Source organism: Oryzias melastigma, linkage group LG20 (assembly GCF_002922805.2).
Source record: "Oryzias melastigma strain HK-1 linkage group LG20, ASM292280v2, whole genome shotgun sequence".
In the NCBI taxonomy this organism is placed as follows: domain Eukaryota; kingdom Metazoa; phylum Chordata; class Actinopteri; order Beloniformes; family Adrianichthyidae; genus Oryzias; species Oryzias melastigma.
Window position 1 is genome coordinate 13,575,076 of NC_050531.1, and position 14,850 is coordinate 13,589,925.

Genomic DNA, 14,850 nt, shown 5'->3' on the forward strand with positions numbered 1-14,850 from the left:
CTGACTTTTTTCAGAATACCATCTTTAATCTCAGAATTCTGAGAAAAAAAGTCAGAATTCTTTTTAGCATTCTGTTTTTTCCCAATGGTCCTATTCTTCTTCCGTATTTTCATTTGTATGGAGTAAACACACTAAAGCTGAGTGTTGATCCTCCAATTGTTTGCCAAGTATTTTCACTGGACCAGAAAAAATAATATTATGAGTACTCAAGTTGATGCCACATCACCACCCATGAAATACATCCATGAAATCATGTTAAGCTTGGCCAAGTTTTCCAACAAAGGTAACAAAAATGAATACAGGAGTCAAGCAATGCAGTACAATTCTTAGACAGCAATACTATTAGGTAAATTATTTCCTTTTAAACGACCACAAGAACTAATCTGAAATGTATTAGAGTTTGGAAAGGACTTGCAAAACACTTATTAACCTGTCATATAGTCTGTACCCTAAAGATTAAATGTCTTTATAGACCCTGTAAATCCCATTGTGAAGGTGTGCTGAGTCAAACAAATCAGCCAGTTATTAGGTTATACAGTCAGGCCCTGTTTGTGTCTCTCTCTTTATGAAGTGCCAATTCATTAGAATATATAACTTCATTATTCTCTTAGCGAAATGGCCTCAGAAATTAAAATGCATGTAAAATGCTGAATACTTATGAAAACAGAAACACATTTGCCTTCAATATTAAAAAGGTCATTAGAATGAGTAAATTAATTGAGTGAGCATCTGCAGAGCATTTTGACTTTTTGCTCATCATTGTATTTAGATTAAAGCGTTTTTTAATTACGTGAGGAAAAAATGGTCTCAGCCAGACAGAAGCTCAGAGTGTGTGTAAATATTTTAAAGCAATGGTGACACTTTTTCAGCCGGGCTTAATAGCTGAAGATGCAGTTCTGTGCTCCACATCAATTTGCAAAACAAGCAACAATTTTTGAATCAAACTTTAAGCAGTTATGAATATTAGCGTTGTATTTAAACTTGTTTTTTAACAGTTTTAAATGGGGTTAGTTGTTTAGAACATGATATACATGATATATGAACAGGCCTTGAAAGAGGGTACCCCACCCAGCCTCGTGACACTGAAATGGGTTCAGCAGGTTCGTAAAATGATAGATAATATATGAACGAGTATGTAAAAACATGCATAAAAAAGACATAAATCATTTAAAGCCACTAAAGTTTAAATACTTCAATGCCCCTTCAGGCATCTCCCATGTATCTCCCAGTCTATAGTACGAAGGGTTTGGGGAGCATTAGTAGTAATATTCTGTGTCATGCTCTGCAAACAGAAACAACAACTTGCTGCAAAACCTCCAGCCTGCATCCGACTGTGCCAGGGTTGCTATAGAAACCACCCAGGCTGATAAGAAGCTGCGATTATCCGGAGATACTGCAAACTGGAAAAGTTGGGTCTCCCACAAGTGCACACGCAAACACACAAACTCTCCGTCTGACAGATGCAGACGATTCCAGCCCAAACAGTTTACCTGTTGATGCTAATCCACAGCTGGGATTGAAAAAAAGCACATTGAGAATCAAAAATAACTTTGCATTTACATAAATATGTTCACATGTCCTAACGCGTAAAGATAGCTAATGATCTCTGGTCTGCGGATGAGCTGAAGCCACCGTGTACAGAAGCTCACTCATTACCACACAGTATTTTTCAAAGACAAACACAAGCCTTTGATCTCTCAGTCTCTTTCCCACTCTCCTGCTCTCCATCCCATCTCTAATTACTCATTATAAACTTAGCTATGTCTTGAACTCACTGCTTACACTGCCCCTTCTTTATTAGTCTCATTCTTTACAGGCTTCATTTAGGAAATCATGTGAGTTGTAAATTCTGTAACTTGAGTAGAAAACAACACAAAAAAGAACAAGTTAGCGGTCACACTGCAGTGCAAGGACGCTTACACATTATGGCATCATCAGAATGGGATGGTTTTTCATTGTATGGACGGAGATGGTGTTTCTAATTAACTGTTGCAAAGTCGAAATCTCACAGCAGAAAGAAAGTTTGGTTGTTGCCTGAACTGGATGAGTCAGAGGTGAATACTTGTTGGCTTAAAGGTCAAATTCATTTTGAATGATGGAAGGACACGGTAGAAATGAATGAAGCATTGGAACAAGCACTCTTAAAAAAATGGTTGAGTCATACCCAAGGTGGGAGGAGGTGGACTGATGCTGCAGAAAGATGCTATCGCTACTCACCAATAAGCTCCTTGTTCCTGATGTCCAGAGCCATGTTTCTGAGAGCCGTGGCGACAGCACACACCACTTTGTCATTGTCTATCCTCAGCAGCTCAACCAGGATGGGGAGGCCTTTCTCCTTGCGGACGGCAGCTCGGATGTATACTGACCACTGACACGGGAGACAGGGAGAAAGGTGGTTAAGCAGATCCACCAAGAAGAAAAAATAAAAATAAAAATAAAATCACACAAATAGTAACAACATATTGCAGGCTACTGTCACAAAACATACAAAAATGAGTTATTCAAATAACAAGGCAAGCTATTAGGGTTTTTAAAAAATGACAAACACCGGATGCCAGTAATTTGCTTAATTATACTAATTGCTTCACCGCCGTGCACACATCTACAGAGATGGTGTGAACGGACGTTCACACCTCTAAAATTTTTGTCAAAATATTTGGATTTGTTATTATATCTAGAGTGCAATTCCTGGAAAACCAACGAGAGGTTGCAGCACATTTTTACTAATGCTGCAACCAGGAGGTCATTAGAAGAAAAACTAATCAGTCGTGTACGTTCAACAGGACTTGTGAGATCAGGAGTTTAATTGAACGTCCAATCATGTGATCAGAAATGGGGCCTGATCACATGGTTTCAGACTAGATCAGTACCCGAGGTTGTCTTTCGATCAGGGATCAGATATTTGTTTAAAAAAAAAAAAGTAGTGAGAATGGTGTTTGAATTGCTTCTTAAGTCCAAGGTATTATATAGTATAGCACTATTTAGTTTTTTAGTAGAAAGGGATTACTATGTCTAACAATATATATTGCATTTTAGCAGCACTCACACCTGATGTGTTAGAGCCTCTAAGAGATTAAAAAAAAATCCAACTTTGAGTGACTCAAACAGAGCAAAACATGACTTAAAAGGTTATTAGCACAAACTTACTGATAGATAAAATTTGATGTCAAAAACTTCAGTCAATTCATTACTCCTTTTCTTAAATGGTGTTGATTTAGGTTCAAGGTACTTAAGGAAATTATTCATCCCTGGAGATAAGTCCTCGCATGTCTCAGCCAAGTTTTAAGTGTAGAAAGCATGGCGCGTGCCAACATTGTTTCAAAGCAGAGCTTCTTAACACGTGCAAACACACACACACACACTTTCAGAATATGCATCACAGGTTGCATCAGGGCTGCAGACTCCACCGGTTCAGTCACAGTTTAAGACAGATTCTATAAACAGGGTCTTGAGATTTTCTTTCATCTCAGCCTCATTAGTAATCAGTGTTTATGAAGAAAAAACAGTTGTTTCATTTCAAAAGAAAGGGTGAAGAATTGGTGAACTTGAAGTCTTCTTTAAAAACTTCATTTGTATGCTGTCCTTCACCCCGTCATATTTTTTCAGCGAAATAATAGAAAAAAAATCTGTCATTTCTTTCAAACGACATCTTCATAAATGCAGTCGCTGTGGAGAAGAAATTGAGTTTAAAAGTGTGATGTTGGCAAGTGACTCTCATACTTCTTTTACTTTCAGCCACAAGTTCTACTGATGTAAAACATTATACTAGGATGCACAGTGATGCACACAGAAAAGAGAGGAAAAAATGATTTGATGGCTTTCTTTTCTTTCAGTGATGTTTCAGTAACCCCCTTCAAAAACAATTTTCCCTTATTTTGACTCATTGTGAGTAAAAATATGTATCAAATGAAGCTCTACCAAACATGTCTGCAGAACTTCTGAAGCATATTCTACAGGGCTGCATGCCTGACCCTGATCATGGTCCTCATCCCATTTGCTTTCCAGTCGTTTCAGGGATATCAAGGGGATACTAGATCTTTAAAACTAGAGAATAGCAGCCATAATGTCAAAAAATCCTTTATGTTCTGAATTTAAGTTTTTCTAAAAAAAAAAAAAGAAGCCAATATAGCAAAAGAAAAAAGAGTGTTGTTTTACTTTTAAATTAATCCTTTTTAAGCTGAAAAAACAGAAATTTGTTCTTTGTATTCGAACCATCCCCTGGGGGAGCGGTGACTTATACTCAGTGACTCAGTCATGGACTTAAAATCACATTGAACATTTTTGAACACACATTTTAACTAGACAAGCAGGGATACGCATCAAAATGTCAAAGCAGTAAGAAAGCTTCTTGAATGTGAGATGCAGAGAGTGGTGTGAACATAGCTTTAGGGAGGACACTCAATCACAAGGCCATTGAGTTAGTCTTCTAGTAGTAGTTAGATTTTACTCCAACTCTGGTAAACCTGAGCTCTGGTCCTCCAGTCTGTGTTGCTCCATCTCTTAAACCTCTAACCAGTTTCTCAAAGCCAACATCAGGGTCTGGACTTGAACGCTTCAACGGTCAAGATATAATTGTGCCTTATTTAAGGATTTTTACTTTTCAAAGACTGTTTCTGGTCTTTGTTAATTAAAATGTGCTCATTTTAAGGTTTCTACCAACATTCACTGAGATGATTTCTTATTTTAAAGAAGACAGCACCAAGGATGAGTTGACACTAACTTTAAGACTTGACTTTTGGTACACAGAGATGTGATAGTTTGATGCTACGTTCACATCAGCCTTGGCAATATGCCTTCAAGTAATCACTTCCAGGGAAAAGTCTTTGTAAAAACCCTGTATACACACATTTTGGGCTTATGTGTTCAAAACTTTCACAGTCATCTATACAAGTTTCTAATTCCATTTTTGGGCTCTACGTACTAAACTTATGGCCATTGAATGCACATTGAGAGTTAAACAAGTTGAACTTTGCCCAATCAGGGAGTCAGATTTTTTAGTGACACATGTCCTTTTTATTTACAAAAGTGCCAACTATTTGAAAATTCATCACGAAGGAGAAACTTATGGTTTGTACCTGGCCGGTATTATATGACACCAAGTCTTTCATATATCAGATTAGAGATACGGACCAAGATTTGTGAGATTTTTCGTACCGAGCCTCTCCTAACTGCAGCTATCGGTCCAGTGTGAACACCGCACACTAAAAGTGCGTCCTTGAATGAGTAACACATACCCGGTGTGAACATAACATGAAGGCCACAGCCACCAAACACAACGCATTGGTATTCTCTACCTTAGGCAACACGTGGACATCCAGCAGTAGGTCATGTTTCATGTTGAAGTCATATATTTTGTAGAATGGAGACAACTTTTTTTGTATGTGCTACTTCACCAATACATCAAAAGAAATACAAATCCCTTCAGATTATATTGAAGCTACTTAGCAGGTAAGAAGTTCCATTTCTGAAAACCGACAACGCCGTAACTGTTTGGATTATTCTCGAGTGTGCTTACAGCCAGCCATGTCCGATGCAGTTTTGATACTTTTTAAGGTCATCCTATGGTTATTCCCGTACACTCCGTCTTTTACCCTTATATAAACCTCCCTGGAGGCAAAAGCTGCCTTCACAATACTCCCCAATTAGACCACATGAGTCATACATTATTACCATCTAACTGCCTCCATCAGTCGGCTGCTGCTGAGCCATGTCTCTGCTCTCTGGTGGAGAGTTTTGGAGCATTTAAATTATGAGCGATGTGTTGGTTCTGAACAATGCTGCTTTCTGTATAGCATAAAAACATCAGATTGGGATCAAATATAAGTCGGAGAGATGCTGTTGTCAGCAAATACAACACTGCTGACGGCGGTCTGAGCGGGAAAGCTGCCCTGCTTTCCTCGACCTCTTTGTAGCCATTCAATAGATGCTCACCCGCCGTGAAAATAAATGTATTACTCTGCAAGACCATTCTGCCTCTGATTTACATTACAATAACAGAACCTCGCTCATATTCTAGCTTTGACACATTACATTTTCCTAAATGGGGTAAATCAGCGTTACATTTTGGACTAAGAGCATTTCGGGGGGATTTGGTTGACAATGGAGGCAGACAAACTCACAAACAATGCTTTGTTTATCTGTCCAGGTGTGCCTTTGATTTTCATCACTTGCATACATGATTACACAACTCCTAATGGCAGTAATTGATGTTCCCAAAACAATTAAGAGAGCCTCATGTGTGGTTAAAATTTTTGTTACAGTTCACGTGCCACAAAAACAATAATTTAGGTGAAAAGTCTTTAAACAAAATTGGGAAAAAAATGTTTACCTTCCAGCTGCCTGCAGCCAGGTTCTGCAGAGCCCCGGCCGCGCCCTCTAGGGTGTCGGGATTCGAGCACTCAGAAAGCAGGGTGAGGTAGGGCTTGACAATAGTGGGGTGCCACAACATTTGAACCCCTTTGGGGGGCTCAGGTGTATCTGGAAAGGGCCCCACACCATCCCACTGTGAAGAGAAGAAAAAAAACTTTAGTGTTTCTGTTCCTGAAAAGGAAATTCTACTTTGGATCCATTTAGGTGCTCTCAAGCAGCTCTTGCCATTTAATCCTAAAAAAGGTAGCAAGTCTCACCTTTGTTGCAAAGCTCAGAGTGGCACAGAATGGAGAAGAACGAGCCTATTTCACTCTCCTGCTAAAACGTTCGACACAGCGACCACCTCTTAACTCTGAAACATTTTGTTAACCATAACTGGAATATATAACCTTGGGTTTTTATTGAAGTGACGCTTCAAAATGTCAGCTTAAAGAGAAATTCAGTCTTTTAAAAAGCATGTGAGCAGCACTTATTTTACAGTTTCCAACTTTCTGTTCTTTAAAAATACATTTTGTGTTCTTCTAGATAATTAAGTCAACCTTTTATGAGCTACAATGGTAGAAAAAAAAATATATTTTTTTAATATATTTCTTGCACCCTTTGGAATATACAATCAAGTTGAGTTGCTTGAAGATTCAAACATGTTTTCTTATATTAGGAATTAAAAAAGAAGAAAAAAAAGTAATGTTATCTTTTTTTCCTAATACTTCCAGTAAAACCAGCTCTTCCCAATGTTCTGGAGATATAATTCAAATATAGTTATCTCTATCCAAATGCAAGCTAAGTTATAAAGATGTTATAGGGTTACAAGGACTATAAAGATTGCACAGTGCAACTCAAGTATGAATGAAAAAAAAAAAAAAATCCTCTAAAACAGGGATTGGCAACTCCAGCCCGCTGTGTTTGCATAATTTCCAGATATCCAAGTCTTACTCAAAATGGATTACCTGGTTTAGGTGTCTGTCCAGCCAATTAGACCATGTCAGAGCAGGTTATGTACAAAAACATGCAAGAATGCGGCTCTTGAGACCTGGAGTTGACTATCCCTGCTGTCTTCAAGTGACTTCTTCCATGAAAAAGTCTATGTAAACTCACTTTCGGCCTCACTGGTGCAAAACTAGGGTTCACATGTAGCTACGCACATTTCTAAGACCGTTTTTAGGCTACCCGTGCAAAATAGGCGTTAAACCACTCTTTTATCAGTTCTTAGAGTCAAAACTAAACATGGAGAAGCTGCATTCAGCTTCTATACTCCACAGATCTGGAACAGACTTGCAGAAAACCTTAAATCAGCTGAAGTTGACTAGCAAGTATTCAAATGTTTACAACCGCACTGTTTATTCATGCTTTCTTTTTTGTTAGTAACACATCCACACTTCTTTCACTTGTTGGTCTACCTCACAAATATTTCTGTTGTCTCTATTTTTTTCCTGTTAAAAAAAAAAATTCTACCAGTATCCTCTAAAAGAATCTGCATTTGTTTTTTTTCTTTTTTTAGTTCCATTTCCTCCCTCTCCCTCTGATTCTCACTTTCTTTTTTTCATCTCCCAGTCGACCTTCTCAGCTTCGCTTGACTGATTCTCCTCCTCCTCCTCTCTTTTCTTCTCAAGGTAAACTAAGCAAGTGCCTTCAGAGAGGCGCTGTGAAGAGTGTGAGACACCGCATTCATGTTTTCATTTCCATTCAAAGATTCTGTGATCATGAGAATCAAAGCTTTCTTTTAGTCGGAGGAGCTCTAACAGCATAGAATCCACTTAGGGCATCCTAGTGCTGCTCTGTTTGATAAATATTAAAATGGTTGATTTACATTTTATAAAAATTGCAGGTATTGACATATTTCCTTTAATTGGATTGCCCAAAAGTCCCAAAAAGGTCAACTTTAGCCAGTTTTTCTCTTTTATTCCCACAAAGTTTTAGTTTTAAGCTGATGAAATCTCTACAGCAGTTTGAATATTTTTGAGGTAACGGCTGAAGGCGTAGATGTTATAGGAGTATATTTCACACAGAAACTCAGAATATTATTGACAGCCATAAAAACCTGCACTGACGGAAGTCTTCCTGTAATTAGAAATGTTTAGGTCCAGTTCAGACTCCCACACTGCTCCATTCACATTTCCTCCCTTCATGTCAAGCAAATTATTGAAAAGATTACATGTCTCTGCAGACTTTTTTCTCTTTCCATTCCCTCTGATATTATTTCCATACTTTTTTTTAGATGTGTTTAGGTTTTCTGACTTTTATTTTTCTATTTTAACATTTTTCATGACTAATTTCCAGAGGTAATAAGGTGATAGTTTATCAATGCTTTGCCAAAAAACTGAATGTAACACAGCAAAAAAAGTGTGACCACTTAACTGATTAACAATGTTGATTTGTTGTCAGTGTGTAAACACTAATGTGGCCAGGAGTGAAGTCTGGATCAACGTCAGAAGTTACTGTTGTGCTACACAGTTTCCATGAAAGCCAAAAGATACTGTTTCTAGAATATTTCTTCTTGTCTTAAAAGATTTAAAGAGATCAATATAAAACCAGCAGGAAGGTAAACAGTAATAATCAATTTTTCTTTGAAACTAAAAGAGAATTATTTTCTGTTCTCAGTCCAAGTATAGCTTTGATGTTGGAGGTTCATACTGGCCGCCATCTTTTTACCTAGCAAATAAATAGCTGGGGTTCATCCAAGTCATCAAGATCTTCATAAATCCAATTAAAATAATGAAAATCGAATAAGACTTTTTTTTATCAATGTAAAGGCTCTAAAGAGCCACTCTCATTATAATTATGTTTTTACATGTTTTTGTTGGATTTTTCTAATGATGGAGGACATATTTAAAGAGAACCAAGCTAAAAATTGCATTTCTGAATTTTTATTTATTCTTATAATAGTGAATCAGGAACAGACAAAAAATGTGGGAGGGAAAAGAGCTTTGATTGTTACGTTAAGACCTCCCTGCTCTGATTCATTCTGATGATGTCTTAGTTTTCCTCGTCTGAACTGACATCTGGCTCTGACTAGATCGCTCTGATATTGCCCGCCATTTTTGCATCACTGCTACTGATGGTTTGGAAGTGTGAGGGGCTGTAAGCTAGTTGGAGAGAACGTTAAGTAAAAGATTAACAGTCAGTGGTGTAAACAGAGAGCTCTCAGCAGCGAGGAGAGAACAAAACAGAGGTGAATTTCTGATGAAGACAAATCATCTTCTAGAAAATTATATATATAATTTTTCTAGGCTAAAACCACCATAATCATAATTAAAGGACTACTGGGAACGTTTGAAAATAGATCAAAAGATGATTAAAGTGTTTTTTTAAAGTGTAAAAACTGACTGATTCTATATGGTTTTGATTAATTTATAATAAATTAATTTAATGTTAAAGTTAAAATTATGCTAAAATATTATGTAGAAATTGTACCACCAATACCGTCCTGAATATAATGTTCAGAGCTGAATCTGTACCTTGAATGTAAAACTTATGGAAAGAAGCAAGATCAGCTAATCTGTGCCTGGATACGACCTTGACTTAATTGCTTTCTTTAAAAAGTAGCTCTATGTGAAATCTGTTGGGATTTGCCTATATAAAAAAAAAAAGAAAGCATTTAACTGATTCACATTAAGCTAAATTTAGTAGGACAGAAATGCTTTATGCCCTTTTACGCTTGTGATCTTTCATTATTTTTGCCCATACCTGGTCAACTCCCTTCTTTTTCTTCTTCTTCTTGCCCCAGCAGCCAGAGCTTTCTCCCTCGTGGCCATTGGCGTCACAAAGCAGGCCATCCAGCTCCTCCAAACCTCCCTGCTGGCCGTGGGACGTCTCGGCAGCCAGACGATATGACAGATTTCTTAGAATGCAGACGCAGTTCTCCACAGTCTGGAGGTAATTGAGACCAGGGGATGAAATGAAAAGGGAGGAGAGAGGTGGGGGGAGGGATGAGAAGATAAAAAAAAAAAAAATGGGAACGTTGAGATCTGTTTTTGATGTCTTTTAATGAAACAACTTGCTTAAAAACACAAAGTAAGTTCAAAGTCAAAGGGAAAACCAGCCGTTTGCACTTTCATATGAGCGGCCTTCTAGCAGCACAAAAACAGACAGAGAGTAAAGAAATAAAAAAATAATCTCACAGGTAATGTGCTTCTGCATTTTGTTAGCTCTGACTTTGAAATAAGATTAGAAGAAACAGAAGTAAATGAGGAAAAATGACAAACCCAATACATTATCTCACAGCTCATTAAGCAGCTGGTTTGGAGGCAAACCCGGCTGCCACAGAGCATGTGAGTGCAACTCTGTACATGAGCAAACAATATCCTACAATGTATGGCGCTGCCTATAATGCGTGCGCTTGAACTGATGGTGTGTATTTGCGTTCGGAGTGTTTTCGCGAGGGAAAGGGGGAAGACATTGAATCAATGGAGTAGAAATTAAGAAAGACAAATCATCAGTCTTCTTGGTGTGACCGTGGGTTTACACAACAACAACTCGGGAGTGTAATTGAACAGCCTCCGGAGATGCAACAAACAAAACAATGTCTCACTCCAGTGAGCTGCAGTCGTGTCGCAAATTTTATTTGAATTCCATTAGAAAGCGGTGTTGGAGAAGTTACCTTTAAATTACAATTTACCGTGACGTTTCATATCTGGATCAGTTATTTAGCACGCGTGAGGGAGTCTTTTTTTTTTTTTTTCTTCTTAGGGAAGGGAAAAAAAAATGAAAAGCTTTGTCTTTAACGTCGCCACTTCTGGTCAGCTCAGCAGGGTCAAAGGTCAGGGTGAGATGCAGTAGATCAGCAGTCCAACACAAGTGCCATTCATGGACCAGAGAGCAAACGCAAGGTTGCAAGCAGTTCCACTGTTATTTATTCTTTATGACCTTGCGTGGCTTAAACTCCTGGGATGAAACGCCGTATGAACACAGAAAAATGCCTCCTCTTACACAAGCGATCTCCATAGTACATGAAAAGATAGACTACAAATTTATCAAAAAAAAACTTTTTATACAAAATTTGGCCACAAATATGCCTCAGATTTTGAGAGGATCTGGATTGGTGGACATGAAAGCAAAAGTAGAAGGACTGAGAATATGCTGATGATTAAATATTCAACAGCACATACTGAAGAGGTTACTGTCTGACGCAAGACGAGAGAACTGATCCTGTTAGGTCGGCGTAAGGCCACATCGTCTGGTAGTAGACGCTGACAGACTTCCACTACACAGAAGAACATCTTAGGTTATATTTTTAGTCATATCTGCAATCTTTTACTTGATAAAATATTGCAGTTATTCTCAGGGCATTTGCAATATCGAATACACTTTACCTTATTGAGAAGGATTTTTCTAGCACATGATCATGTGTCAAATTGCAACTTGAATCCAAGTTTTCCTGATTTGCATTAAGACTTTTTATGACAAATTCTAGTATCATACCATGCACATGCTGTTAAAAGGGAAAAAAAGTACTTCATGAGCGTCAATGACACCCTCACAGACTGACCAGCTATTTATGCCATGTGCACTAATGCAGCCATATGCCATCATGGACGTTGGCATTTGGTCCTCGCTCGTTTAAAAACGCAAAATGGTTCATTTTCATTTTGGCAGGAGAGATGCGGTTTCATTAGTGTCCATGAAAAGATACATTTACATACATTTTACATAATTTATACAAAAAAATGAATTCGAAAATAAATTGCTCTACTAATCTCCAAATAGTTTGCAGTAAAACATAGCATTTAACTGATTTATGAATACATACATTTACATTTTAATGGCTTATTCAGACTCAGCACATTTTAGAAAAGGTGTACATCCTGAAATACATTTTATTGCAAATAAACAAACAGATGTGTGAATAGTTTGCAGTGAAGTTGAGAAAAACAGTGTAAAACAGTCATAATGCAAAGTGGGTACGTTGCTGGTGTATATCATTCTAATGTATATTATTGATGCAGCAGTGACCTTTTGCTGGCTCACCTGCTAATCCATATATGTAACTGAAAGAAAAATAGTTCTCCAGCAATAAATTAAAAAAGGTGAAGTGAATACAGCCAAACAGTGATAAACTAATCGCCATCTAAAACTGCTGTAAGACAGGAAGACCTTTGGTTAGCTGTGCACCAGTTAATACCAGCTACAGCTTACATTATCTAGTGCAAGGTCAATATACAGTTTATAGTATATATAACTACTTTAAAAATAATTATAAATTCTAGTGGCACTGATATGTAGGATAAGCCACTTTCCTCATAACTTGATGCTAACTTTGTTGGTTAAAAAAAAAAGAACTTTAACTTTTGGAGTATAAGTTGTGTTTTTTTTTGTATAGTTTGTCTGAGTAGGGACTTATACTCAGGTGCAACTTGAACATGATTTCTTTAGAAAAAAAAAACAAAAAAAACAAACAAACACGTTTTTGTTATTTTACCTCTAACAACCAATAGAGGGCACTGTAGGAGTCTGTATCAGTATTTGCCACTGACAACAGCGCAGAAGAAGTGCCAGCTTCAACGGACAATAAATGTCTCTCAAAACTGCGACCTATATATGATTTTTTTCTTCTTTTTATGCATTTTTGGCGTCTGCGACTTATATTCATTAGTTGGCTTATACTAACTCTCGTGCAATGTAATAAAAAATAACCATTAAATCCTTCCTAAATTTAGTGCAGTGTGTGTTTGAGACTTTCAACGTAAAATACAGCAGGGATGCAACAATTCACTTTCTCTACGATTCGATTAAATCCTACATTTTTTTGGTCCACCCCAAAAAAAGGCCTTTAACTGTATTTTTTGGAGTATAAGTTGTGTGTTTTTTAAGCTTGGTCAAGGATACGATTTAAACTCAGGTGTGAGTTTTATGCGATTTCTTTCAAATAAATTGGCTCATGTGTTTGTTATTTTCCACTAACTACCTCTAGAGGGCACTGTAGCGGTGTGTGAATTAGTATTTTTCCACTGGCAGCAACGCAGAAGAAGAGGTGTCAGCCAGAAAATACATTTCTCCCTAAAGTACAACTTATATAAGATTTTTTTCTTCTTTTTATGAATTTTGGCGTCTGCAATTTATACTCTGAAGTGACTTATAGACAAATAAATATGTTAGTTGGCCAATACCAACCCTAAATCCTTAAATTTATGCGTTTTTGAGACTTCCAACGTAAACATACTGGTGCAGAAGGGATGCAACCGTTCATTTTCCTCACAATTCAGTGATTCATTTTGTTTTAAATTGAACATTGTAGCATTCCTTCTGATAACCTAATTGCAGCAAAAATTGCTGCAAGGTGTTCAGTCAGAAATATTGCAAATAGAGAGCTTCTTTATATTTTTTTAGATGAATCATGAAATTAAAATGTTTAGTCCTATTTAACTGTGTGTCAGCACTATCTGGTTATGAGATAATATAGAAGCACTTTCACATTTATGTGTTTGAAAATGCATATCTGATAAAAAAAAGAAAATATATGTTGAAAATAGTGCAAACCTTGCTGTCGATCTCACTGCTGCCTAGAGAGGTCTGGATAACGAAGAGCAGAGCATCCGTCAGGCCGTCACACTCCCTCATTCTTCGTCTTGCCTCCTCACCTGCTGAGCTTACATTCCTGCAGGACACGCAGCATAAAACACACACACACGCACATAAAAAATGCTAGCTTGAGAAATTCGGAATGTGCATGATCGTGTGTTTGCTAAAACTGGTCGAGCAGCAGAAATAGAATGTGAAAAAAAGTAAGAAGAAAAATCCAAAAATGAACAAATGAAAGAAAGACTTCAGATAAGATAAAGTGATGGACAGGATGAGGGAAAGAAAGGGTGAAAAGGCAACACAAAGAAAGCTGGCAGCTTAAACTAAACAATTGATAAGTGGCATTAAAATGCTGGATTCATCCCAATCTCAGCCCTGAAGGCTCACTTCAATTTAACACACTTGACTTAAGTCCAAGAAGAGCATAAAGAGGTGGAATTGTGTATGTGTGAAACAAAACAAAACAAAAAAAATAAATAAATGAAAGCACAACGACTACATGGTTTGATAATTTAACAATTTTGCTTCATTTTTATAAGCAGCTTGGCCACTACAGTGAAAAAATGAATGGGCCCTGACAGAAGAGGAGATCCAGGTGGGTGGAGTATGTGTTGGAAGTGTTTGAATTTTAGCAAATTTGCTTTTCAAACACTCAGTCAGTCAGTGACTGACTTGTTGTATGTCTCCATCCTGTATTCCTGACTAATGGACAGCCTCTTTATTCACCTTCCTGACAGTTTTCCTTTTTGTATGGAACACATCAGATCAGCAGCAGAATTGAGTATGCCAAACTTTTTGCGCCAATGTCAAATATTGTATTTTGTCATTGAATTATGTTTGATGTCGCTTTGTAGGCTGGATAATGAAAGCCCAAAGGAACCAGGTAATTGGTATTTCAAAACATTTGAGTTGAAAAATCCCCTCCTCGCCATGGAAACCAGCATGGAGACAAAATGTTGTGGAACG

General features: G+C 37.4%; 1 protein-coding gene across 5 annotated transcripts in view; it reads right to left on the reverse strand.

Moving 5' to 3' along the window:
• The window catches only part of ctnnd2a (catenin (cadherin-associated protein), delta 2a), a 301,632-nt gene that overhangs the window by 43,861 nt on the left and 242,921 nt on the right, over positions 1–14,850 (reverse strand). For all 5 annotated transcript variants that reach the window (XM_036217369.1, XM_024279704.2, XM_024279706.2 and 2 more), the window contains 4 exons: positions 13,843–13,960; positions 10,054–10,236; positions 6,329–6,502; positions 2,218–2,368 (listed from right to left, as the gene is read on the reverse strand). In XM_036217369.1, coding sequence (XP_036073262.1) covers positions 2,218–2,368; positions 6,329–6,502; positions 10,054–10,236; positions 13,843–13,960 — 626 coding nt within the window. The remainder of the gene's footprint in view (positions 1–2,217; positions 2,369–6,328; positions 6,503–10,053; positions 10,237–13,842; positions 13,961–14,850) is intronic.